The 27,484-nt window shown below is 36.8% G+C and overlaps 1 protein-coding gene across 3 annotated transcripts in view; it reads left to right on the top strand.

Moving 5' to 3' along the window:
• DIS3 (DIS3 homolog, exosome endoribonuclease and 3'-5' exoribonuclease) overlaps nt 1–26,721 on the top strand; it is a 28,422-nt gene extending 1,701 nt beyond the window's left edge. For all 3 annotated transcript variants that reach the window (XM_049647056.1, XM_049647054.1, XM_049647055.1), the window contains exons 3-21: nt 1,876–2,069; nt 2,940–3,013; nt 8,854–9,021; nt 9,773–9,937; nt 11,244–11,357; nt 11,484–11,621; nt 12,633–12,779; nt 13,131–13,247; nt 13,504–13,605; nt 14,756–14,820; nt 14,907–14,991; nt 16,372–16,499; nt 20,411–20,497; nt 22,491–22,647; nt 24,015–24,229; nt 24,342–24,510; nt 24,646–24,804; nt 25,474–25,596; nt 26,476–26,721. In XM_049647056.1, coding sequence (XP_049503013.1) covers nt 1,876–2,069; nt 2,940–3,013; nt 8,854–9,021; nt 9,773–9,937; nt 11,244–11,357; nt 11,484–11,621; nt 12,633–12,779; nt 13,131–13,247; nt 13,504–13,605; nt 14,756–14,820; nt 14,907–14,991; nt 16,372–16,499; nt 20,411–20,497; nt 22,491–22,647; nt 24,015–24,229; nt 24,342–24,510; nt 24,646–24,804; nt 25,474–25,596; nt 26,476–26,559 — 2,491 coding nt within the window. In that variant the 3' untranslated portion in view covers nt 26,560–26,721. The remainder of the gene's footprint in view (nt 1–1,875; nt 2,070–2,939; nt 3,014–8,853; nt 9,022–9,772; nt 9,938–11,243; nt 11,358–11,483; nt 11,622–12,632; nt 12,780–13,130; nt 13,248–13,503; nt 13,606–14,755; nt 14,821–14,906; nt 14,992–16,371; nt 16,500–20,410; nt 20,498–22,490; nt 22,648–24,014; nt 24,230–24,341; nt 24,511–24,645; nt 24,805–25,473; nt 25,597–26,475) is intronic.
• Nucleotides 26,722–27,484: the final 763 nt, after the last annotated feature.

The following is a 27,484-nucleotide window of genomic DNA, read 5'->3' as shown; positions in this document are numbered from 1 at the left end:
GATGTCAACATAGATTGATAAAATGTAAGAGTTTATGAAAGAGAGGTTTAACAATATAAAGCAGATTTATTGATGGGTTTTTAAAAGTTAAACTAATACCTTATAACTGATCACATTGAAGAAGATAAGGTTAAGAAACAGACTTCTTTGTTGTATTTCAGATTTACACCCTTTCAGCATAAGGGTGTGAAAATAAATTGCTACTTCTCCCCCCCCCCCATTTATTGTTATTTGTTTTGTTACATAAATAATCTGGGTTGACGTATAGTGTACTTTTACTACATTAAGACTTCTCAACCTTCCTTAGCACTGTTGATATTTTGGACTGAATAATTCTTTATTGTGAATAGGCTGTCTTTTACATCATAGGATGTTTAGCATTATCATGTGCTTCTACATGCCTGTAGTGACCCCCAGTCCCCCTCTATTCACAGAGTTGTAACAACCCAGAATGTTTCCAGACATTGTCAAATGTTCCTGGGCAGCAAAATCACCCTCAGTAGATGAGACGGTAGAATTCTGGTAATGAAATCTCATCGGAATATGCATATTTGAAAATACTTAATTTCTCAATTTTCTCTTTTTTATTTATTTTTTTAAATTTATATTCAAGTTAGTTAACACACAGTGTAGTCCTGGCTTCAGGAGTAGAACCCAGTGTTTCATCTCTTACATATGACACCCAGCACTCATCCCCAAAAATGTTCTCCTTAATGCCCGTCAACCATTTAACCCACCCCTCCAGCAACCCTCAGTTTGTTCTCTGTATTTAAAATTTTCTTATGGTTTGCCTCCCTCTGTTTTTATCTTGTTTTTTTCCTTCTCTTTATTTTTATAGCGCCAATTTAGGTATTATTCTTGTAAAAATCATTGGTAAAGCACTTATAGTCATCTTATTCTTAGCTTTTTGAAATTCAGAAAATTTACTTGTTTTTCAGTGCAGAAAGACCAAGTTTTTGTGGAGCATTATCATCAGATTCTTCATCAGAGGTTAGCAGTTTTTCTGCCTAAGTGCAATGAATATAGCTTAGCAATACTGGAGTTGGTGGGAAGAATCTTAGGACACTTGGGCAAATCTCATCCAAGATTCTATTGCTCAAGTCAAGCTAAAACCAATTCAGAAATTAATGATTGTGTCTAACTAATAAGCTTAAAGCATTAGCAGGGGCATTTAATGGTGAGGAATGAAGCAGTTCTAAAAACTATTAATACAAGTCTAAGATTCTAAAATTGAATCTATTACTTGTAAGTACTAAAAGTTTTGAGCTAAATTTTGTTATTTAAATTTGGCTTTGAAAAGCAATTTTAAGGAAATAAGTATGCCAACATATTTGGGAATTTAGAGTGGATAGACTAGGAAGGAATATTCAGTCATTATTTGTATGTGGTCTTTCAGTCTTTAGATAACCTCTTCCATTTTATTAAGTGCTTACTGTTGGTAATTTATATGTGTTGTGTATTTAATGACTGTAGAATCATATGATTAGAACATCCTCTTTGTAGCTTTTGAGAATTACTGTTAATCTATACTTTAAATAATATCTTATCAAACCTGCAAAGTTTTATTATAGTTTTTACAATAAATTATTATTTCAGATCTCAATCTAAAATATAAATTCTGCTCTTGAATATTTTTTGTGAAATAAAATTGTTTTAGCCTTTTTATAGTTTCATTAATAACATGATTGTCTTATTTTTCAAGCAATCATTGTCTTAAAAACTATAAGGTTCTCATATATTTCCTGAGGCATGAATCTGAATGCACTCAAGAGGAAAATACATACCATGGACTTTTAAGTTTACCATATATGTCCTAAGCCTTTGTATATTATTTCTATTGGTTTTCATTTATTTCATTTTCTCCTTTGTATTTAGAGAAACTTATGTAGAACAGGAACAGGGAGAAAATGCTAATGACAGAAATGATAGAGCTATTCGAGTAGCAGCAAAATGGTACAATGAACATTTGAAGAAAATGTCAGCAGAGAATCACCTGCAAGTTATCTTCATAACAAATGACAAGAAAAACAAAGAAAAAGCCATAGAAGAAGGAATACCAGCTTTCACTTGTAAGTCTAAATGTAGAAACTGTTAATTTTTTTTTTTAGTTTATCTGTTGTTTTTTTGTTTTTTGTTTTTTTAAATTTTTTTTTAATGTTTATTTTTGAGAGAGAGAGAGAGAGAGAGAGACAGAGTGTAAGCGGGGGAGGGGCAGAGAGAGAGAGGGAGACACAGAATCCAAAGCAGGCTCCAGGCTCTGAGCTGTTAGCACAGAACCTGACGCAGGACTCGAACTCACAAACTGCGAGATCTTGACCTGAGCCGAAGTCGGACGCTTAACTGACTGAGCCACCTAGGCGCCCCTCTTCATTTGGTTTTGAGAGAGGGAGAGCACATGCCAGTGGAGGAAGGGCAGAGAGAGAGGGAGACCCCAAGCAGGCTCAGCACTGTGAGTGCAGAGAGTCCAATGCAGAGCTCGAACCCACAAACTGTGAGATCATGACCTGAGCTGAAATCGAGTGAGACATGTAACCAGCTGAGCCAGTCAGATGCCCTGAAGCTGTTAATTTTTATAGGCATTTGCAAATATGAACTACCATCAGACCCTTGGTCAGATGGTCACTTGAATATTTAATATTTTCATGTTTCTATATAACTTCATGTGATATTTTGCATTTTTAAACTTCTCAGCATTTCTCAGCCAAGTAAGTTGTGGTGGCCAGTGGCTGGTAACTTTCCCCATCACCCTTTGTACTTGGTTTTGCAATAAAAACTCATAGATATGCTTAACCTGATACTTCTGCTTAGACATGACCATATCAACAGATGCAGGTTTAAAAAAGAATTGATAGATGTAATATCATAAACAATATTATTCATGTTTTCTTATCTAAAAAAATCACTTGATTTTATTGAGAACAACAAAACTTACTTTTCAGGTGAAGAATATGTAAAGAGCCTAACTGCTAACCCAGAACTCATAGATCGTCTTGCTTGTTTGTCTGAAGAAGGGGTAAGTTTGAGTTTGTTTTATTTTGTTTTTGAAAAGTGAAAGTATTAAAATGGCCACTTTGGGATATTAGATTTACAGTTAAACAAATTTAAAAATTGGAATATCAGTAGGTAAGCTGGAATTCATTAGGAGCTGGGTTATAAACAAGAGTGACTATAATAGGCTTATTAAAATAACATTAAAAAAATTTTTTTTTAATGTTTATTATTTCTGAGAGGGAAAGAGAGAGCGGGGGAGGAGCAGAGAGAGAGAGGGAGACAGAGGATCCAAAGCAGGCTCTGTGGTAACAGCAGAGAGCCTGATGGGGGCTCGAACTCACGAACCTTGAGATCATGACCTGAGCCGAAGTCTGATGCCCAACCTACTGAGCCACCCAGATGCCTCCGAAAATGCCATTCTTAAAGAAAGACTTTACTTTCTAAACTAGCACTGTTCATTAATACACTCTCAGCAACCTGAGTAGGACCTGTCACATGGTGGCACCATTAGAATGAATGGATAAAGGAATCCATAGCTGGTTTGTGAATAAGGCATAAGTATTTGACCAATAAGGAAGTAATGTGAGTGCAGACAGCATAAAGCTGTAGCATTAGTCCTGAAGGAAGAAGGGAAGGAACCGTAAGAGATAGCACAGGAAGGGTAGGGGCCATCTAACGAAGGTCTAGAATTTATTCTGTAGGTCAGTAATTTTTACACTATCTTATTCTAAAGGACTGCTATGAAGAGAAAGATAGCAGATAGGATTCTGGGCTTCCTACCTCATAAAGGCAGGCTGAAAGAAATTAAGAGTATATGAGAGTGTGCCTGGGAGGAATGGGGGAGAATGATCAGAAATGTTACTCATTGGAAAGACCATTCTGATTCCAATTTGTAAGATGATACATTGTATCAAGGGCAAAGTTAGAGGCAGAAAGAGGAATAAAGGGATTCCTACAATAGTGGGATATGGGAGGGCATGCTAAGTGAATCAGTGAACCTCATGGGCACTCACTTCCTTATATGTAAGGTAGATTTAGCAATGACTTCATAGCATGGTTATAAGAGTCAAATGAAATAACATCATTAATAAAATTCTTATTTCACTGCATGGCACACAGCTACGGTAAATGTAAATGGCAGCTATCGTTATTATAGAAACATTTTATGTGATAGGACATTAGACAGACATCCAGTCTTTCCTTCACCCTGCTGATCTTCAATCATGATTATTTTACAAAACTAAAAGGAAGTGAGAAAATAAAAAGTGGGCTTGATTTTATTTTTTTAGAATATAGATTCAGAGACTGCTCTAACAGGTAGCCACTAGTTGCATCTGGCTGTTTAAGTTTAATTCAGATTTAAATCAGTTTAAATCTCAGTTGCAATACTCACCTTAGAAGTGCTCACACTTGTGTCCCATGGCTACCATATTGGAGATCACAGAAAGCATATTCCTATCTCAAAGTTGTTTTGGATAGTGCTGGTCTAGAAGGAGAAAGAAGTAATCTAACATTGGTAATGTATAATATTTGATCAAGGATTGTTTTACGGTTAGTGTAGGATAGGGTGAAATTCCAGCCAGTTCTGTTGTAATACAACATGTATATTCAAGTTCACTGTGTCATGCAAATTCATGTATTAAAGGCAGCAGAGCTAACGGGAAAATGAGCTTGGGGCACACTCAAAAACTGAGTGAAGTGGTGGAAAGAGAGTTATCTAAATTTGGACAAAAAGTTGTTAGGTACGTGAAGATGATGTGGAATCTGAGGTAACAGATGTTGGAGAGGTGAGTGTGTTTTGCGGGTTCCTGAGCGGCTTTGTTCAGCTAGCTGCAGTTTCCTGTGTTCACCCAGTATTTTTTAATATGTTAGTTGCATCAGAACCCATTCATGTTTTCAAAACAAGCATAGGAGAACTGACTGTACTTAGTACCTAATCCAGATTTGTGATGTCAAGGCTTCCTGGTGCAAGTAATGTCTAAGCTGAGATGTAAAGGATACTAACTAAGCAAATTTGCTTCAAGACAGGGACGTTTTAGTTGAATTATGTTAGGGCATTAACCATGTTAGTAACTGGGGAAGAGCATTTCTTACAGAAGAAGGCTAGCAAGTTCAAAGGCTCTGAGGTTAGAATAAGTTGGCAAGATCCAGAGACAGTGAAAAGTGTGCCTAGGATAGAGTAAGCAAGGGAGAAAATGTTACAAATGAAGTGAACAATAAGGCAGGGACTAGATCACGTAGGATTTAATGAGTCATGGTGAACACCTTAGATTTTAGTCCATGAGTGCTGGACAGAGGTTGAATGGGAGAATAATAAGATCCATCTGGCTGCTCTAAGAGAACAGATTAGAAGCAGGGTCCTCTAGTCAGGATATTTTAGGACTCGGCAGGGTAGAAAATTGGACCATGGTAGTAGCAGTTAAGGTAGTGGGAAGTAGTCAGATATTGGGTATATGTTACAGATGGATGTTTTAGGACTTGGTGTAGATTGGTTGGGGCTATGAAAAATATGGATGACCTTAGGTGTTTTACCTGAGCAACTAGGTGGCTAGTATTGCTTTATTTACACAGGTTGAAGGGAGCGAGTGAGATTGAGTGAAAAATCAGAGGTACGATTTCAGACATTTAAGTTTGAGGTAACTGTTAGAGCTGTCGGGCTTTATGGTATGAGCAGTTGGATATGCAAATCTGTAGCCCTTGAGAGAGTTTAGGACTAGACATACAGACATACTAGAGAGATGAATGTGGATCTCATCAACATACAGGTGGCGTATTAAGCCACAAGACCAAATGAGAATATGTGAGGCCGGGATTGGCATAGACGACTTTTTTTTTTAAATAGGTTTGTTGAAGTATAAGTCCCATACCATGCAACCCATCTATTTAAGATGTACATTTTTTAGTATAGTTACAAGATTGTGCAGCCATCACCACAATCCAATTTTAGAACATTGTCTTCTCTTCCAAAATAAATCCATATCCATTACCACTCGATCTGTCTGTCCCTGAAATGCCTTTGCTTTAGCCCCACCCAACTGCTAACCTATCTCTGTAAGCTGTCCCATTTCATGTAAATGGAGTAATGTAAAATGTGGTCTTTCTTGACCGCTTCTGTTTCTCTTTGATACATAGTTAGGTATGTGCAAGTGGACTTGCTTCATTGTATGGTAATTTTACCTTTAACTTTTTGACGATCTGCCAGACTGTTTCCCAGTGTGTGCCGCAGTTTACATTTCTCCCAGCAGTACATGAGAGTTCCAGTTTCTCCATATTCTCACCAGTACATGTTATCTATCTTTTTCATTATAGCCATTTTAAAGAGTGTCAAGTGATACCTCATTGAGGTTTTGATTTAATTTGCATTTCCTTAATAACAGGGTGCTGAACAATTTTTCATGAGCTTATTGGTCATTTGTATATTATGTGTAATATATTTTGTAATTTATATATGTGCATGTACATGTCTAGTCAAATGCTTTGCTTGATATTTAGTTGGGTTGTCTTTTTATTACTGAGTCATAAAGTTTCTTTTTTTATAATCTGGATACAAGTTTCTTATCAGATACATGATCTGCAAATATTTTCTCCCTGGCAAGCTTTTTTGGTAAAGGATCAGATTGTGGATTTTTTTAGCTTTGCAGGCTATATGGTCTCTCTCACAAGTACTCAATTCTGCTGTTGTAGCATGAGAGCAACTATCAATAATAGATAAATGAGTGAGCATGGGTGTGTTCCAATGAAATGTAATTTACCAGAACCAGGCAGCGGGTTGGACTTGGTGCGTGGGCCGTAGTTTGAGCGGCCCTGATATAGGGAAATGAGCGTAGGCTGAATAGAGAAGAGGTCCAAGAGCCCTTGGGCTCTCCAGGAAGAAGTCAGAAACATGAGGGGAACCAGCAAATGAGATACAAGAGGAAAAGCAGGTGAGTGTGAAGTTCTTGGAAGCCCAGTACAGAAAACGTTTCAAGGAGGAGGGGGTGATCATTGTGTCAAATGTTGCTAAGTCAAATTCATGGGAACTGATGATTGGATTTAGCATAATGACATTTGTGGGGGTGGGAGGTACTATCCAGAGTAGTTTTGACAGTCGGGAGGCAGAAGTTTGACTAGAATAGGTGGAAAAAAATGGGAAGAGAGGGATTACAGTATTACAACACTTCTGATGCTGCCATGGGAAGGAGAGAAAAGGGGTGGTTTTTGGAGAGTAAGAGGGGTCAAGAGGTTTTGTTGGTATTGTTTTAGGTGGGAAGAAATGACACGATGGGAGGAAATGATCTGAGAATAAATGTGGATAAAGAAGAAAAGAGACTGTAACCAAGTCTTGTGACAGTCCCAACATTTAGTGATCAGGAAAAGGAGAATGCACAGAGGAGCCTAAGTAGGAGCTGCCAGAGAACTGTGACAAACCCAAGGAAGGATGATTTGGATGCTAAAGGGTCTCAGGGAAGGAAAGGTCATTTAAAGAAGTCTTGGTCAGACTGAGAATGGAGCACTGAAGTAGCTGAGACAATGTATTATTAGCGACCTCAACAGTAATGGCTTTCGTTGACTGACAGTGAAACTTGATTATAATGGATTCCTGAGGGTGCGGGTGAAGAAGGAGATACACAGCAATTACAGATAATGCTTTGGTGGCATATTGGTGTCAAGTGGAACAGAGGGTCAGGCCAGAGAACCTAAAATTAATTAACTATATTTACTAGGTTATTCCAAGTTGATATGATGGTACGAATGTTGTAGTGGGGGTACGGGGGGAGTTTGACCCTAGAGAGGAGATCATCACAGGACAGAGTCCTTGAATGGAGCAGAGGAGATAGTAGCGCCCAACCAAAAGAACAGAATCATTCTATTCATTGTCGCAAGAGAGAAATCTGAGGTTTTGGTATCGATCAGGTAGGTGGACGGATGCAGTGGTTGGAGGATGAGGTAGGTCTCTAGTGACTGCTTTTGATTCTCAGTATGGAGATTGAAGTCATTCATCTGAGTGAGGCAGGAAAACAGGGAAATGGGAGAGTTAAAGAAAAAAGGAGAAGGAATAAAGTTGTCTCCTTGGAAGGTGGAAAATTGTGGGAGATGAAAAGGGTAGTTAAAGGAGCCAAGCAGTGCGGGTTTTGGATGTTGAGGTCTCTAAGAATCCTAACAGGTGTTGTGGCAGACTTGAAGCACTTCCTGACCTGCTTCTATATTATTTCTTTTTTTTTTTTTTTTTTTTTAATTTTTTTTTCAACATTTTTTATTTATTTTTGGGACAGAGAGAGACAGAGCATGAACGGGGGAGGGGCAGAGAGAGAGGGAGACACAGAATCGGAAACAGGCTCCAGGCTCCGAGCCATCAGCCCAGAGCCTGACGCGGGGCTCGAACTCACGGACCGCGAGATCGTGACCTGGCTGAAGTCGGACGCTTAACCGACTGCGCCACCCAGGCGCCCCTATTATTTCTTAACTATTTAACATGTCCCAAATAGAAACAGCTTTTCTTGTTCTTTTCTTGTAAATGCACTCTGTTCATGGAACTGAGCCTTCAAAAACACTTTACTTACCTACCCACTCATCTGACCTGCTAACTACACACCTTCATTTTGGGAGGCCTGGTGTGGGAGGAAGGGACACGCAGAATTTATTAGTGACATCTGTGGCTAAACGCCTGATTGTAATGAAATTGAAATATTTGTGTAAGTTGCCCTAAGAATAGAAAGAATTTTTTTCTTACTGTGCTATATTCGCTCAAATTCATGGAGCTGTATATTCCATAATGTGGAAGGTCTTTTAAAAACAATACCTGATAGTGATAATAATAGTTGTGTATGGAGCGTGTGGAAGATTCACATACTAACCACATCTTTTGGTTTGCTTATTTCACAGAATGAAATAGAAAGTGGAAGAATAATATTTTCAGAGCATCTTCCTTTAAGTAAGCTGCAACAAGGCATAAAATCTGGTACATACCTTCAGGGAACATTTAGAGCCAGCAGGGAAAATTACTTAGAAGCTACAGTATGGGTTCATGGAGATGATGAAGAAAATAAAGAGGCAAGTGTTGTGTACATAAATTCCATATGCAGTAAAATAGTTTTTGTTCATGATTTCTTTCATCAGTGTTTAAAATTTTGTATGGGAATTTAAATTTACCCTTCAAAGTGTATCAGCTTAAAGGCAGCTATGTGAGAGATCATAGATAATAGAATGAATCACTATTTTAGAAAACTTCTTATTGAAGAAAAGAACTTTTTATTTACCCATTTTTAAGAAAATGAAAATTTAATCAAAAGGTAGGCTGCGCCTGTTTTCTGAATGATGGCTAGTTATGTGACATGCTGTTTACATAACATAGAATTGCTCCAGAGGGCTTCACACACTTTAAAGCAAATAGTAATCATTTTTGGGTGCTCACTGTTTGCCAGGTAGTCTTTTAAATGCTTTGAATGCCGCATTTCATTTAATCTCCACCTGTGCTTATGAAAGCAGGTACTCTGTTTTTCATGCTACCTGTCTGTACCCTGAGATTTAGATTAAGAAATTGTCCCAAGATCTTTTGGTACTAAAGTAAGAGTTATTTATGGTGGAGCCATGAACACAGCCCCTACTTTCTGACATGTATTCTCAACTTGATATTGAGAAATTGAGAGGACAGAGTAAAGGGACACTATAGAAGAGGAAAAAATATAAAAGAGAACTGGAGATACATAGAAACACTCAGGATATCTCTTCTGTTAGGCAGCCTTCCCATTCGTATATTGTCATTAAAAATATCTGGGCACATGTCATTTGCTGTTTTACACAGATAATCTTACAGGGACTTAAACATTTAAACCGAGCTGTTCATGAAGATATTGTGGCTGTAGAGCTTCTTCCGAAGAATCAGTGGGTGGCACCATCTTCTGTGGTTTTACATGATGAAGGGCAAAATGAAGATGATCTGGAAAAAGAAGAGGAGAGAGAACGCATTGTATGAAACCAAGCAGGTTTATCTTTTGTCTGTGTAGCTTTGTATAGTTCACTTATGTTTTAGCTTTGGAGAAAATGAAACAAGTTTCACTGCTTTCATATTTACTGATTAAGATTATAGTTCTGTGCGTTTAATACATTTTATACACATAGTTGATTATTTTCCCTGTTAAGTATTTAAATACTCTTCTTTTCAATTAATATCTTAGTTTGCTCAAATAAATGGGTTTAAATGCAAAACGACTGTAACTTGCTTATGAAACTTTAATTTTGCCATTCAGTTACATGATCTGTCTGAATTAGTGAGGTTTAAGTAAATACAAATTTGAAATTTTCTGAATTGCTTTTAAGTAATATTAAAATCCCATCATCATAATAGATGTACCTATAGGCCCTCACATGAAGGTCTTTTAATTCCTTCTCTGTTACCATATTTACTGTGAAGAGAATGCTTTCACTCATTTCTCATGATCTAAAGTCTACCTGATAGGACTCATTTATTTCTGTATTTTAGAATTATAAGAATAACACAAATAGTTGAAATTCACATGTTAGTAGTTCTTTTTCTATGAATTATTTTCAGCGTTCTAGAGTTTTGCTGTTAACATCCTTGCAGAGTCGAGGCCATAGGAAAGCGTTGAAGTTGAAATACCATAAAATCCCTCAGCTATTTCTAAAAAATACTTTTTATTTGGGTTTTTATTTTAGATAAGGAAGAACCTCTAAAGGTATATCTCTTTGTAATGAATTAATAGTTGCCACGTAGTTATTTAGTGCAAACTGCTACTAAAATCCTAGTGTTAATTCCCAGACCTGTGTGTGTGTGTGTGTGTGTGTGTCAGTAAATTCTCGTATTAAAACTGAAGAGTTGAGGGGTGCCTGGGTGGCTCAGGTGGTTATGCATCTGACTCTTGATCTCAGCTCAGGTCTTGATCTAAGGGTCGTAAGTTCAAGCCCCGCATTGGGCTCCATGCTGGGCATGGATCCTATAAATACGTGTGTGTGTGTGTGTGTGTGTGTGTGTGTGTGTCTATAAACTGAAGAGTTGAGTTCTAACATATTCAGTTATATTTATATTTTTTCTTTGTTTTTTGATTGTTTTTATAGTGCTTTATTATTATGGAACTATTTCCATGGTTTGGTTTGGCATGTTCTCAGAATTTTGAGGCATCAAGATTCTGTAGCTCTATGTCATAATTTACTGCCTGAAAGTATTAATATTCATATTCATATTCTGATTTTGAAGAGAAATTGTCTCATTATACCTGGAGGAAAATAACTTGAATATTTTTATTTTTAAATCTCAGCTTAAGACTGCTATAAATGAAAAAATGTTAAAGCCTACAGGTAGAGTTGTAGGAATAATAAAAAGAAATTGGAGACCATATTGTGGCATGCTTTCCAAGTCTGATATTAAAGAGGTGAGTAAAGAGTATGTTAATGTAATTAAAAGTAATACCCATTAAAAGAACTTAGAAGCCTCCCCATGCCCCTATCCTCAAATTTGTGTGTCTGTATGTAAAATCTACTGTCCTGATTTTCTTTAGTCAAGAAGACATCTGTTTACCCCTGCTGATAAGAGAATCCCTAGAATTCGAATAGAAACCAGACAGGCTTCTACATTAGAAGGAAGGAGAATTATTGTTGCTATTGATGGTTGGCCCAGAAATTCCAGATATCCAAACGTAAGCTTGAATGATTTATTTTATCTTAGAATATTAAATTAAGAATTGGATATAAAATTGCTTCTTTTAAAGTAGAATCTGCTTTTGTAATAAAATTCATACTGGAATGTAGGAATATGCCGCAAAGTTACCTAACAAGTGGTATATCCTGTTTGAAAATTAATGTCATGAAATTGTAATGTAAATCATTTGATTGTTTTTACTCAAATTTCCTAACAAATAACTTTCGATAATGGTGTTTGAAACCTTAGTAGATTCTAATAAATTTTGAAGCTATTGTATTCGAAGTACATTTTAAACTTTAAAGATCATTGGAAATAGACACTTTGCTATATAAAAATTGGGCCCTCGGGAAGTCTCCATCCTAAATCATTTGAGATTTATAGACTCATTTTTAAAAAGCATTGGAGGGTGGGGGGGGCGCGCCTGGGTGGCTCAGTCGGTTAGTGACCGATTTCGGTTCAGGTCATGATCTTGCGGTCTGTGGGTTCAAGCCCCGCATCAGGCTCTCTGCTGGCAGCTCAGAGCCTGGAGCCTGCTTCATATTCTCTCTCTGTCTCTCTCTGTCTCTCTCTGTCTCTCTCTCTCTGCCCCTCCCCCGTTCATGCTCTCTCTCAAAAATAAACATTAAAAAAATTTTTTTTTAAAGCATTTGGGGACACCTGGGTGGCTCAGTTGGTTAAGCATCCGACTTCGGCTTCAGCTCAGGTCATGATCTCATGGTTTGTGAGTTTGAGCCCTGCATTGGGCTCTCTGCTGTCAGCACAGAGCCCACTTCAGATCCTCTGTTCCCCCCAAACCCCCCCGCTTCTCTGTCCCTTCCCCATCGTACACACATTCTCTCTTTCTCTCTCAAAAATGAACATTAAAAAAAATGAAAAAGTGTTGGGAACATTTAGAAATTCTAAGGTGATATATAAATGTTCCAAGAATTTAATATAATAATAAAACATAAATGACCAAACAAAAAGCTGTTAAATTCACCTTTTTAATAATACTTTTTGGCCTTAGGGACACTTTGTAAAAAACTTAGGTGAAGTTGGAGATAAAGAGACTGAAACAGAAGTTCTGTTGCTTGAGCATGACGTTCCCCATCAGCCTTTTTCCCAGGCTGTTCTTAGCTTTCTACCAAAGATGCCCTGGAGCATTACTGAAAAGGTAAGTTGAATAGAATGTAATGACTTTATAAATTACTCTGTCTGGGCTAATTTTATTTTTAAATACATAGAAACCATAGTCCCCTACTCGCTTGCATTTAGTTAGATATAGAACTCTTAGGTATTAAAAAAATCATTTGTTTTATTCAAAGATAATGTTTTTATGGGAAACCAACATTAGCTTATGTCAAATTGTTCAAAGGTGAAGAAACCGTATGTTACAGATCATAATGTGTGGTTATTTTTAACAAACTTTCTTTTAACATGTATAGAGATTGTTGATTTTGTAAGAGCTGTTTGATTTGTACTATCAGAATAGTTTTTTATTTCTTAATAATGTGGCATCTTCTAGGACATGAAAAACCGAGAAGACCTAAGACATCTGTGTGTTTGTAGTGTGGACCCACCGGGATGTACTGATATAGATGATGCTCTGCATTGTAGAGAACTTGAAAATGGAAATTTGGAGGTATTCTTCTAGTGACGTTCTTATCCAAATACATAGTTCTGTTTTTGAGTTCATTTTCTTTTGACCCATTGTAGAATTTGTGAATTATTCATGCCTAGTCAGTTACAGCTGCAGTGACTAATGGGCATGTGTCAAAGTTGAAATGGTAAACGTGACTGTGCTTTGTCAGTTTTGCTCTATTTCTTTTCATTTGAATTCCATTAGTACATTTATCCAATTAAACCTGTAGACAACCTTTTATTTTTATCTTTTTAAGGTTGGTGTTCATATTGCAGATGTTAGCCATTTTATTAGGCCAGGAAATGCTTTGGATCAAGAGTCAGCCAGAAGGGGAACAACAGTGTATCTTTGTGAAAAGGTAAATGAGTTAAATTTAAAATGGAATTTTGACACATGCGTGTAACTTTTTCATCATCTGTTTTATTTTTTTTATTTATATTTTTATGTTTATTTTTGAGAGAGAGTGAGTGGGGGAGGGTCAGAGAGAGAGAGCGAGACAGAGGATCTGAAGCAGGCTCTGTGCTGACAGCAGAGAGCCCGATGTGGAGCTCGAGCTCACAAACTATGAGATCATGACCTGAGCCAAAGTCAAATGCTAAACTGGCTCAGCCACCCAAGTGCCCTGTTTTATTTTTAATAATAAATCATCTGAGGTGTTTCCTGAGAAGGGTGTATCCAGCCTCAGTATTTAGTGAAATAGGATGAATAACTATTATGTGAGTTGTGCATTGTTAGTCTGTAAAAACTACAGGCACTTTTGAATTCTTAACAGTCTGGAATAATACGTGAATTAGCTAAAAGGCATACATAGAAAAAGGTGACTTTAAATCAGTGAAGATACTGCAATGTGTTTTGTTATTGAGTGGCCCAAATAACAAGTAGATTTAGTTAACATAAGTTGTTATGTAACATAGAACTTGTTAGCTGTGGGTAACTAAGGTATTTTCTGTTGCTTTTAAAGTTAAGTCATGAGTCTATTTTGTCATAATTTGCCAGTTCTTTTTAAAGTAATCTTCCATAACCTACAGAGAAAAATTGTGAAAATAGAAAAGAAAGTTAAGCTTAGTCTATTACGAATTCATTGTCAAGGTTCTTCCATGTGACTTTTTTTCATAAAAATTTTGTGGCACCATGAAACACCATGTAGTTTGAGTTGGGCATTGGAGGGGAAAGGTCCAGTCCTAGAGCTGTTAAGGCTCGTGTCTGTTACCTAGTACAAACTTGCTGTACAGAGCAGAGATTGCAAGCTCGGAGGACAGCTCGGTGGCCGTGGAGAGGACTTCTACTTACATCCACTGACATGAAGTCCAATTTCCTTTTATTGCTTCCCATTTGTAACAGTTGTGTGGAAATACTTTTTCTAGAGTTAGACTTATTTCATATTTTCTCAGTTTGATGCACAAAGACTTTTTCCCCCTTGTTAAATTAATGCAATTTGAGAATAAAACCTCAAATACATGTATGGCTATAGCTAAGTACTCTGCCGCTCTTTTTATTTTCTGTTCCAGAGGATTGACATGGTTCCAGAGTTGCTTAGCTCTAACTTGTGTTCCTTAAGGTGTAACGTTGACAGGTATTTATGCATGTTTTTTCATAAGAACATAATACTTACTACTTTGACTGATTCCCATTAACCAACACTGTCTACTTTCCCTGTAGGTTGGCATTTTCATGTATTTGGGAAATGAATCACAATGCTGAAATCTTAAAAGTGAGGTTTACCAAAAGTGCCATTAATTCAAAGGTTAGTTTCATGGTTAGTTTAACGTTTAAAATCTTGGGTACTTTTCACAGTATTCTAGATGGTTTTGGAAAAGTCGGGTTTTAACAAATTAAATTTTTCCCCCAGTGCTGCAGCAAAATCTAATTTTTTCCAGTTTTCTGCTTAATTCTTGCTGCAGTTATTTTGTATTCAGAAACTTGCAAAGCCTGGATACTTGAGAAGACTAAATAGATGACTTTTTGCCTCAACTCAGGAACACTACCATTTGAAATGGTTCCAACTTATAACCCGTCAGTATTTTCAAAGTTGGCATGTACACCATCTTCTTTTACTCATATTTTTTCATAGAAATGATATTAGGAATTATGGTTGGATTTCAGCAGAACTAGCCTAAGAGCTCAGGTCAGACAAAAGGGAGCCAGGCTAACTTTCTCATCCTTCCCTTTATTGGCAATCTACCCAGATTCCCTTCTCTTCTCCCTTTGCCCTGAATCTTCACCTGAGGTTTGCCATCAGCTAGTTGCCTTCAGCAGTTCTGGATGAACTAGTGGTTGGAAAAGAAAGCAATGTTGGGCTGACAGCCACGTGTGAATGATTGAAGCCTTCCTCAGTTTGTATTTTTTAAAAGGATGAGTTTATTTTTCTCCCAGACTTGGTCAGTGTAACAAAATCGTATGAAAAATAAAATTTAGTGAATATACAACAGAAAACATTTTTAGAAGGGGAACTCCTAATTCCTAGTAGGTAAGTTGGCTCTCCCCAGAATCTGACCTGGCTGGTATCATCCAACTCTCTGATGCTATTCCTGATTTTTACTTGCGAAGGTGCTTTTATTTTTAGTTTTAGTTTTAAATAAGTTAAAAAAATGGTAGTTTTCCATGAGATGTGAAATAGCAGAAGCATTATTTGTGTGTTCAGATTATAATTAGAACTTACTTGAAATCTTTTTTCCTACGATTTGTCTTATTTTTAGATACTTACTATGGGGTATTTCGTAGATTTTCTGTAAAACTTGTCTACATTATTATAGTTTCTTAATTATTTGCCATTGAGTAAGGAAGCAGTGATCATCTGGAAAGGATTTCACTTTACAGTCATTGTCCGAGAATAATATAACTTCCCTTTTTATTTAAGCATTACCTAAGTATTTATACGTTAACTGAACTATGAAAGTAATTAAAGTTTAAGCAATTTATTTACCAATGAATACTACTGTTTTGTTTTAACATGAGGTTGTTTATGTTGTGTGTTGCATCAGATACAAAATAATGAGCCAGAGGTTATAGGTGTGGAGTATAAATAGTATAGCTAGGAATCTAGGTTTAAGTATATAGTGGAAGTGTGAAAATACAGTGAACTGGTTTTTATAAGAGTTATAGTAACATCTGATTTCTTTTTTAGGCTTCTCTTACGTATGCTGAAGCTCAGATGAGGATTGATTCCACAGCCATGAATGATGATATTACCACTAGTCTCCGTGGACTAAATAAACTCGCTAAAATTTTGAAAAAAAGAAGAATTGAAAAAGGGTACATTTCAAAAATATTAAGAAGTATCTTAATTTAGGGGCGCCTGGGTGGTTCAGTCGGTTGAATATCCAACTTCGGCTCAGGTCATGATCTCACGGTTTATGGGTTCAAGCTCCACATTGGGCTTGATGCTGTCAGTGCAGAGCCTGTTTAGGATCCTCTGTTCTCCTCTCTCTCTGCCCCTCCCCAATCGTACTCTCTCTCAGTCAAAAAAAAAAAAAAAAAAAAAAAGTATCTTTATTCTGGTAATAAGATAACTTGTGAACTTTTTAAAGTGTTTTGTCACAGATAATGATGATTTATTTAATGAGCTGAATAGAAACTCTTAAGTAGAGACATTTCTTTTTATTTTGGCTACATTTTAGGTTTGCAACTTGCTTGATTCTGAACTGATGTTTGTTTAGTAGTTCTGTCTTTGTACTTTATTGTGCTAAAAACTGATCTATGTGAGGGGCGCCTGGGTGGCTCAGTCGGTTAAGCTTCTGACTTTGGCTCTGGTCATGATCTCACAATTTGTGGGTTTGAGCCCCGCGTCAGGCTCTGTGCTGACAACTCAGAGCCTGGAGCCTGCTTCAGATTCTGTGTCTCATGCTCTCTGCCCCTCCCCCCTGTTCATGCTCTGTCTCTCTCTCAAAAATAAACATTAAAACAAAAGAAAGACCTGGTATATTTGAGCTAAAGATCTGGAAGAGATTCTAGAGAGGCAAGAGCTTCTTAAGACTATTCTGCAGATTGTTTCTAATTTTAGTTAGAAATGAGTTTCCATATTGAACATTGGTTTTCAGATGCTTAAATAAATGTGGATGAACTTATTGCACTTTAGAGTTTGAAGTGATTTTAGAAATTATTTAATCCAATACCTTCATTTTTTAAATGATTAAAAGTTACATAGAAGCAGTCTTCCCAAAGATTTGATAGCTAGTGGCAGGTATGTGTCTCTTAGCTGTTATATCATTGGATTTGCCTAACTGCAACAGTGTGCGATAAGTAGTATCCAAGTACCCAAACGTGTTGAGATAAAGTAGGTAAAAGAAATTTGATTTCTAAAAGACATCCTTGGGGCACCTGGGTGGCTTAGTTAGTTTAGCATCTGACTTCAGCTCAGGTCATGATCTTGCAGTTCGTGAGTTCGAGCTCTGCATCGGGCTCTGTGCAGACAGCTCCGAGCCTGGAGCCTGCTTCAGATTCTGTGTCTCCCTCTCTCTGCCCCTCGCCTGCTCACACTGTGTGTCTCTCTCTCTTTCACAAATAAACATTAAAAAAAATAACAAAAGACATCATCAACCATCAGAGTGAAGCAAGTACAGCTGGTTTCCAGATGTTGGTCTATGGGTAACCATGCCTAATGCCCATCAGGGTAGGGTTACAAGCGGCTACTAAAAGTGCTTTTGTTGGGGAGCACAAACTGTTCTGTGCTGTGTCATGAGATGTTTCTATTTAAATTAAAATCCATTACAACTAATGGAAATTAGGAATTTAGTTTCTGAGTCACAATAGCCACGTTTCACTAGTCACTTATGGCTAGTGTCTACCATAATGGAGAATGTGAATAGAGAACATTTAAATCCCTACCGAAAGTTCCATTGGACAGTGTTGTTCTCTAGGTAGTTGCACTGAGCCATCCCTGTCTCTTCACACAGGTGAGTTTTCTGGGAATATTTCATATAATCCTAAATAGAAAACTTAAAACTGTGTGAGGATAATTTAGATGCAGTGAAACCCAAAGAAACTAAAAAGGACACCACACATTTTCCAGCAAGTGTTTGTTCATTGAAGGTTTTTAGTATGCCAGACATCAGAAGAGAGTGTGTAAAGATAACTTCTAGAAAGTTTTAGAGGCATTTGGGTGGCTCAGTCAGTTAAGCGTCTGACTTCAGCTCAGGTCATGATCTCACAGTTCGTGGGTTCGAGCCCCACATTGGGCTCTGTGCTGACAGAGCTTTGAGCCTGCTTCAGATATTGTGTCTCCCTCTATCTGCCCCTCCCCTGCTCATGCCCTGTCTCTCTCTGTCTCTCAAAAATGAATAAATGTTTAAAATTTTTAAAAAGTTTGTTTTAAAAGCAAAATGAATAAAATGCAAATTGAAACTATATTCATTTTGGTGGTTTTAAAGTAAGGGAGAGAAATTTGCACTTGTAACATAGCTTCTCTTAATTAGGACAGAAAGATAATTTTTAATGTCAAAAACAGTCTACTTAATTTTGTAACTAGACAGTCATTTCCTGGTAAAAACAGATCATTGAATCTTCTCAGTCTTCGAAAGAATTGCTTTTTAGGCCAGATGTATTCAACACAGACTAAACGTAGTGTAGAATCTTGTTGTAAAGACTGCGTAGCAAGAAAGGAAAATTGGTCAAGATTCTCTCTCTAGTATTCCTTTGGTTGTTCTTCTAATAAAGCTGAAGAATTGAGGGAAAAGGTAAAGAATTAGCTTGCACCATCTCTTCTTTTTTCCTTTACGTTTCCCCCTTCTCCATGATTGTTTAGGGTTACCCAGCTTCATTAAAATTCTTTAAAAATATTTTTTTTAACATTTATTCATTTTTTTTTTTTAATTTTTTTTTTTAACGTTTATTTATTTTTGGGACAGAAAGAGACAGAGCATGAATGGGGGAGGGTCACAGAGAGAGGGAGACACAGAATCTGAAACAGGCTCCAGGCTCTGAGCTGTCAGCACAGAGCCCGACGCGGGGCTCGAACTCACGGACCGCGAGATCATGACCTGAGCCGAAGTCGGCCGCTTAACCAACTGAGCCACCCAGGCGCCCCTAACGTTTATTCATTTTTGAGAGACAGAGCATGAGCGGGGAAGGGACAGAGAGAGAGAGGGAGACACAGAATCTGAAGTAGGCTCCAGGCTCCGAGCTGTCAGCACAGAGCCCGACACGGGGCTCAAACTCATGAACTGCAAGATAATGACCTGAGCCAAAGTCGGACGCTCAACCAACTGAGCCACCCAGGGTGCCCCTTCATTAAAATTCTTTAAGTTGGTTTGGAGCTGATGAAAATAGCATCAAGGTATGAAGAAACATAAGATTTTCCTTGTTGGAATTTACTTTTCACAGGAGAACTTGCTAACTCGTTAAGTGAACCATGCACAGAAAGCACTTAACATAGGGTGTTGTCTGACATGTAGCATTCCATATCAGTAGCTGTCAGTGTGTGTAGCATATCAGGGTAGTAGTTTATCAGTCCCCTCTATGTTGGCTCAGTGAACGTGGAGGTACTTTTGAACTGTGGGTCTTCTGATAGTACTCATCTACACATGGCAGCTTCTCTTTTGCCTCTCTCTGTCATCCCTTTCCCCAATACATTATTTTCAGTAGTAAATAAAACCCTACCTGTTATCTTCTTCATTTATAAAAGTGATTATAGACTCCTGTAGCTCAATAAAAGCCCATAGGTTGGGTACAGAACATATTTAGATTCTCAGAAGCACAAGGACTTTTATTGTGTTGCTATTGTCCTTTTTTTTTTTTTTAAGTTTTTAAAAATGTTTATGTATTTTGAGAGAATGAGAGAAAATGTGCATGAGCAGGGGAGGGGTAGAGAGAGAGGGAGAGAGAGAATCCCAAGCATGTTTTGTGTTGTCAGCACAGAGCCTGACGTGTGGCTCAATCCCACAACCATGAGATCATGACCTGAGCTGAAATCAAGAGTCAAACACTTAACTGACTGATCCACCCAGGCGCCTCACTCTTGTTCTCTTTTTAAATACATTTTAGATCTGTAAGATACAAAGCTTTCTATAAAAATAGAACATAAAATTTAGCAGGTTGACCTTAAAGCCTTCAGAAGGAAAACTGTTAATGCTTTTGTTATAATCATTTTCTATTTTAAAAGCATCACTTCTGGAATTATGTCTGTTATTGGCTCACTTGACTAATTTACCTCTTTGATTTTTATTTAGGGCTTTGACACTTTCTTCTCCAGAAGTTCGATTCCACATGGACAGTGAAACTCATGATCCTATAGATCTGCAGACCAAGGAACTTAGGTATGTAACTTTTAATGGGCATTAGATAAGATTTTTATCTTATCTTAAATGTATATCTAGTATATATAATAACAAACAAAACATATTTATACCCAGAATACCTATTTCTAGTAGGGCTGTGATTTCTGTAGTTTTTTGACTTAACGATATATAGAGAAAAGTAAGTATCATTTTGCTTTTTAGTCTATCTTATGTAAAATTGAGAAGTATTATTATAATAGAAAAATTTTCAACTTGAATTGGTCTTGATTCAACTTGATAATAGAACTTGACTAGTAATAGTTGTGGTAAGTAAAAGATTGCCCTAGTAATCTAATATTTAATGTAGAAGAGAATAGTGGTCAAGATCACGTGCTTTGAAGCCAGACTACCTGTGTTTGGATCTCACTTTCTCCAATGGCTCCAGACAAGTTACTTAACATTTCTATACCTCTGTTTGTTGGTAAAATGGGATTGAATGGTACCTATCTCACAGGGTGTTAAGAATACTCATGTTATTGTTGTTACTGTTGTATTGATTTAGGAAGAAAGACTATTTTTGGTTAAATCAGAGTTAGGCCTCTTTTCCATGCCTCTTACCAGGTAATTCTGACATGAAGTGTATACTTACACTTTTTTCTATTAGATAAACAAGGATTAAGAATGAGCATGCACTCAGGTTTCTTAGGACCAGAAATTTGAGTACATGCTCATTTTGTGCTTTATAAAATTATAAAATTAGAGCTACAATTAAAAAATACTTTTGGGTGAACTATTGGTCAAATATAAGTAATGAATATGAATAGTAAGCCTATTACTAAGAGGGTTTTTTTGAGGAAAATGTTGAATCTAACTTTGCCAAAGTAGAACATGATCCATTTCTTCTTACCAAGAAGAAAAAAACAAATTTCTAACAGATTGTAGTTTTAAAGGTATGATTAGAGGCCTTCCTAATATTTAAAAAGTAAAAGGAATCTAGTCAAGAAGTTCTAGGATGTTGTTAAAAATGGAAACATGAATGAAAGATTAACATAATGCATGTTAGTGACTTGGGAGAAAGAAAACACAGTGTAAACAGAACACATAATTTACTAACCTAAGTTGTAAATAGACATGGACTAACGATATAGAGTGAGAGGACTAGGAAATTGGTTAAGAGTTTTGAAGTCAGATTATGTGGGCTTGGGTCTTGTTACTACTAACTCCAACTTTGAGCAAGAGAATAATGCTACACATCCTTAGTTTTGTCATCTGCAAAACAGGACTTATGTCTGTGTGTGTGTGTGTGTGTGTGTGTGTGTGTATGGATATAGATAGATATCTTACAACATAGTGCAATGTCTGGCCTGTAATAAATACCCAGAATGGCTAATGTAAATATAATTTCTTCATTTTTGTGATTTATTGGTGAAAATTTTAATTTTTTAAGCCCAAATCGATCTGATCTAAATAGCTTTTAATTCTTCTTAGTAAACTTTTTAAATGCATTTATAGTTAAAAATCTCTTCAGACTTAGTAAAAGAAGGTGAAATGTTCAGTACAGTTTAGATTTTATATATTACTAGAGTTAGTAAGCTTTATTCATTCATTTTAAAGTTTGTTTATTTTTGAGAGAGAGAAAATGAGAGCAGTGAAGGGACTGAGAGGGAGAGAGAGAACTGTAAGTAGACTCTGCACAAGCCCGATGCAGGGCTCCATCTCCGAACCCGTGATATCATGACCTGAGCCAAAATCAAGGGTCAGATGGTTCACCGACTGACCCACTCAGGTTCCCTGTAAAGCTTTTATTTTTTAAATGCAGTTTTAAAATTTCTCACATGAGATTTACTCATGTAGTAGATGCATAGTAAGAGATTGTTAACACCACAGCTGAAAAATGAAAGTCAGAAGTTATTAAAAACAAGCATGTGCACACACTATGTTTACATAGGAAGTATGTCTATTGTCTCCCTGATAGAGAAGATAACCTGGGAATAAATGTGATATCCTTATTTAATGATTTTTCCGTTGGCAGAGAAACAAATTCCATGGTGGAAGAATTTATGTTACTTGCCAATATCTCTGTTGCAAAAAAAATTCACGAAGAATTTTCAGAACATGCCCTGCTTCGAAAACATCCTGCTCCTCCTCCATCAAATTATGAAATTCTTGTTAAGGCAGCTAAATCCAAGGTAAGGTCACATAGTTTGCAAGATCATCTGTATTTGTGTTGTGATCTATCTGTTGTACTATATTATCTGTATTTGCATCTACAGGAAAGTTGCGTTGTTTTTTGATAGAAAAATATGCCAGGAATATCTTTGATTTAAAAAAAAAATTTACCTAACTTGGGTGTAGTCGTCTCTTCCCACACTGAAATAATTTGCTTAATAAAATTCTTTAATGTCCTTAAAGAGCACCCTATGCTACAGCCGTAAATTCCAGACTAAGTTATTTGCAATATTCTGAACATATGAAGCTCTTCCATATCTCTTTGCCTTTATACATGTTCTTTATGCCTGTGTTATTTCATGCCTCCTCTGAACTGCCTAACTTTAGAGACTTAGAAATAATTTTTTTCCTCTTCAACTCAGTTAAGCCCTCTTTATACCATGTCTCTAAGAAGTAAGTCCATTTACTGTATACATTAGGGAAATGGAAATATCTAGAAAGGGTTACTGTATCCCCCACCACATAGCTTTGGTTAGTGGACTTTCATTTAGGCATAATTACCTTTACCCTTGAGGGGACTACGGCTTACATTGGTTTTCTTTGGATCACTTATTCAAGTCCAACCTTTCCTGCCCAGAATAGAGCTGGAAGTAGTATTGGGCCTCAGGGTATTATTCTAACGGAATGGTGTTGGTTTCTGATTTTTCAAATCTTTCTGGTGGGCCTACTACTCCTATCATCTCCATAAGAATAGAATCGGCTTCTCTGCTGTAAGGCTTGCACTGTAAATTGGGGAATTTTCTCTTACTGTCTTATTTCTTCCTAAGATCTGGGTAGAGGAAGGAGGATTTAAGTATATTTGCCTCCTCTCCCACAGTAGAACAAAGCAGTTACTTTGATGTATCAGCAGATTGGGCTTTAGTGACCAATAAAGTTTTAGTTTGCTTCTGGCCTTTACTTCTACTTTGAATGGAAGGAAAATAAATACCTGCAGGGGAAATCCAGACATGCTGACAAGGATCCAGATCTGCTTTGATTTTTTTTTTTTTTTTTTTCCTATTGCAACAAAGAATAGGCAAGCACCAATTGGACTTTGAGAAACGGAGCTACTGCTACCACCGTCCATTTCCCCTTTGAAACTTCTGCAGGAGGTTGATACTTAGTAGTACCTTTAAATGCATTCAGAAAATTTTCAGCTTTGATGTTACACAAAATAATCATTACTTTTTATAAATTATTTGTAGTTCTCTTAGGTTAAGGAAAAAAGGTATAAATACCATCTGGTCAAGACCACCATATTTATTCAATATAATTTGTGTTTTGAAGACATGATGGTACTGATTTTAAAATGTTTAATATGATGCTCCTTCCCCTTCATTGCTCTTAGAATTTGGAAATTAAAACTGATACAGCCAAGTCCTTGGCTGACTCTTTGGACCGGGCTGATTCTCCTACCTTCCCGTATCTGAACACTCTCTTAAGGATATTAGCCACTCGCTGTATGATGCAGGCTGTGTACTTCTGCTCTGGAATGGATAATGATTTTCATCACTATGGCTTAGCATCCCCTATCTATACACATTTTACTTCACCCATCAGAAGGTACTTTTTTCTTATAAAATTATAGGAGATAGAGGATAGTTGATTTTCAATTGTGAAAAGAGGCTTTAATGCTAACATAGTGTGATTTTTTCTTTCTCCTTCATGTGTCTAGATATGCAGATATCATCGTTCATCGGTTGTTGGCTGTGGCTATTGGGGCTGACTGTACTTACCCAGAGTTGACAGACAAACACAAGCTTGCAGATTTATGTAAAAATCTTAATTTCAGGCACAAAATGGCTCAGTATGCCCAACGTGCATCAGTAGCTTTTCATACTCAGGTATTTGCTCTCTGTCAGTAATATTGGGGAGATGAGGTTTTGTTCACCTTTAATTTAATTTCAGAATGCTTTTTGTTAATTTCCAAAAAAAATACTTTAAGATAATCCTTAATAATGTTATATGTTATTTTACAGTTGTTCTTCAAAAGTAAAGGAATAGTAAGTGAAGAGGCCTATATTCTATTTGTAAGGAAGAATGCTATTGTGGTGTTAATTCCAAAGTATGGTTTAGAAGGTACAGTCTTTTTTGAAGAAAAGGACAAACCAAAGCCAAGGCTTATTTATGATGATGAGGTATAGTATTTCTAATGTTCTTGTTTTGTTTTTTTTCTGGAGGGGGCACTTTTTTTTATGGTACCTAGAAAGGATAAAATTATGTTTTGTACGCTACAGTTACTTGTGCCAACTAAGTTTGTTCTGTTCATAATTTCCCACCTCAGTATATCTTCTCACATACAAGTGTCCTTGATTTTACGTTGTGTAGTTTCCCCCTCCAAGGAAAACTTGAATTATGCTTTGCACTAGGCGGACAGATGCATTAACGGAATAAATGATTGCTTATAGCCTGGAGGAATTTTTTAAACCTCTTTCCAGCATCTCTTATCTGACACACTCCCTACTTCCCTAACCGTAATAGAACTACAAAACAGCAGACCTTGCCCACAGTACCTTTTCTTCTAGTAGACCAACAATTTGCTGATGAATGGGGTGAGAATCCTGAGATGAATGAATGTATACAGTGGGACCATTTTACTGAAAATGGGTAGTATGCACATCAATAGGCCATGTATATGTGAAGCTACTAGATTGGTGGTTTTTGTTATACTGAACACCTAGATGCTTATTAAATATGGAAGTAATTATTTAATGTAAACTTTTAAATCAATGTGAAAGATAAAGAACTAGAACAAACCTCAAGTGTATGAAAGCAGTTTAAAAAGCAGTAAAATGTGTTTTGTTTAGATTCCTTCACTTAAAATAGAGGATACAGTGTTCCATATTTTTGATAAAGTTAAAGTGAAAATCATGTTAGACTCATCTAATCTTCAGCATCAGAAAATCCGAATGTCCCTGGTAGAACCACAGGTAAGACCAAACTTAAACTGTCCGTGTTGTGATGGGATATAGCACATATTGTGTGAAAGACAGGAGTGTGGTCATAAGTTATTTCTGTTCAAGAATAGAGAATTGGGGAGCCTGGGTGGCTCAGTTGGTTGAGCCTCCAACTCTTGATATCAACTCAGGTCGTGAACTCATGGAGGTGGCATTGAGCCCTGCATAGGGCTCTGCACTGAGCATGGAGCCAGCTTGGGATTCTCTCTCTCCCTCTCTTTCTGCTTCTCTCACTCTCTCAAAAATAAATAAATGGTAAAAAAATAAATAAAAAATAAGAGGATCTTGTAAATAGTGTAGAGGCCAGATATTTGCATAGCAAATCTATTTTCTGACTGATTTTCCTAAGCTGTAGGATCCCAGATATTGGGGATTCTTTGGAAAAGGTCCTCAGTATCAGATGCTGAGACATCTCTGAGATATCCTGCCTGGTCCCTTTTCACTTTAATTGGTTTTGAAATCTGAACTTTTGAAGATTAAGTATGTTTCCCCCTAAGATACTGGTTCTTAAGCTTGTTCTGTCCCAACACACCTAAGGCCTCTGATGCTGACTGTTACAGGGGCCTAGCTAGGGTAAACTGGAAGTGTTAAAGTTCAACCACACTTTACAAATGACAGTGACAGTGTCACTGACAGCTTGCCATCCAGAGACTGTCTACCTTTTACATTTTAAGCCACTATTTGTGTGTGAAATATGTATACTTTGTATGGAAAACCTTTACTTTCTTCTCCCTCTCTACCCCTACATCCTTTTAAATTTGAAATTGTCAGTGGGGAAGGGGAAGATGAGAATGAGATTTATTCTTATTTAATGCTTTTACTGACCTTTTTTCCCTGTTTGCATTACTTTAGATCCCAGGAATAAGCATTCCGGTTGATACTCCAAACATGGACATTAATGAACCAGAGAGAAAGAAGAAGAGACGTGAGAAATAGCTACAGTCAACAAAAAAACTTCAAACACTGGTTTCCTTAAAACAAAAAAAAAAACAAAAAAAGAAACCTTGAGTGAACACTTTTAAACCTAAGAAGTGTGTGATACAGTTTGTTACTCTTAAGTACATTTTAATGGTTTTAAAAATTTGCATTTTTATTGAACTGTTTGTTGACTGTGTCTGTCCCATCATACTACTTCATTTCTGAATTGAACAGAACTATTTATGCATAAAAATTCAATTGAATATCCATCACGTAAATAGTGACAGGATAGCAACTTCAAGGATCTGTAAATATCATTTAAATAGAGTATTTGTCTGCTTGCTAAAGAACAGATTAATTTTAGTAAGTAATTTGATTATTTAATATTGATAGAGAAAAACTATCATTTTCCTATGGAGGAGGATAGAACATTTGAGAAGTCAGGAACAATCTGTTCTTTCTAAATCTTGAAAGCTGTCCGTGTTTGGTGTGGCAGTTATTAGATTGCAAGACAATGAAGTCAAGATTTGTCAAGGAATTTAGTCCTTTGCCATCTTTAATTTACCTCATTTATTTTAAGTGTTCCCTTACTGTTGAAAGCTTCCGGTATTTTTATTAGTGGTCCTTAAACAGCTGTGAGTTTTTGGGAATTGGATGTTGTAGGAAGGCAAGAAGTAGGATATTTGGATCTGACTGGAAAAAGTTTTTTTTTAATACCAAGAAGTGTGATCACCATCCTTGACCTTAGAGCTCACACTTTCCCCTCCACCCCTCCAAGCAAGGCATTGGAACTCAGAGAATAGAGAGGGCACATTAAACATGTACATTATGTTTCTTATAAAAAGTAGGTCATTAATGGCTTTTAAACTGCATACATATCAGGTTCTGTAGGAAAGGGGGGATCGTGTTAAGGACATATTAAAGGGAACAGTTGAAGTAAGTA

The sequence above is a fragment of the Panthera uncia genome (genome assembly GCF_023721935.1).
Source record: "Panthera uncia isolate 11264 chromosome A1 unlocalized genomic scaffold, Puncia_PCG_1.0 HiC_scaffold_16, whole genome shotgun sequence".
NCBI lineage: Eukaryota > Metazoa > Chordata > Mammalia > Carnivora > Felidae > Panthera > Panthera uncia.
This window is presented reverse-complemented; position numbering and strand designations above follow the sequence as displayed.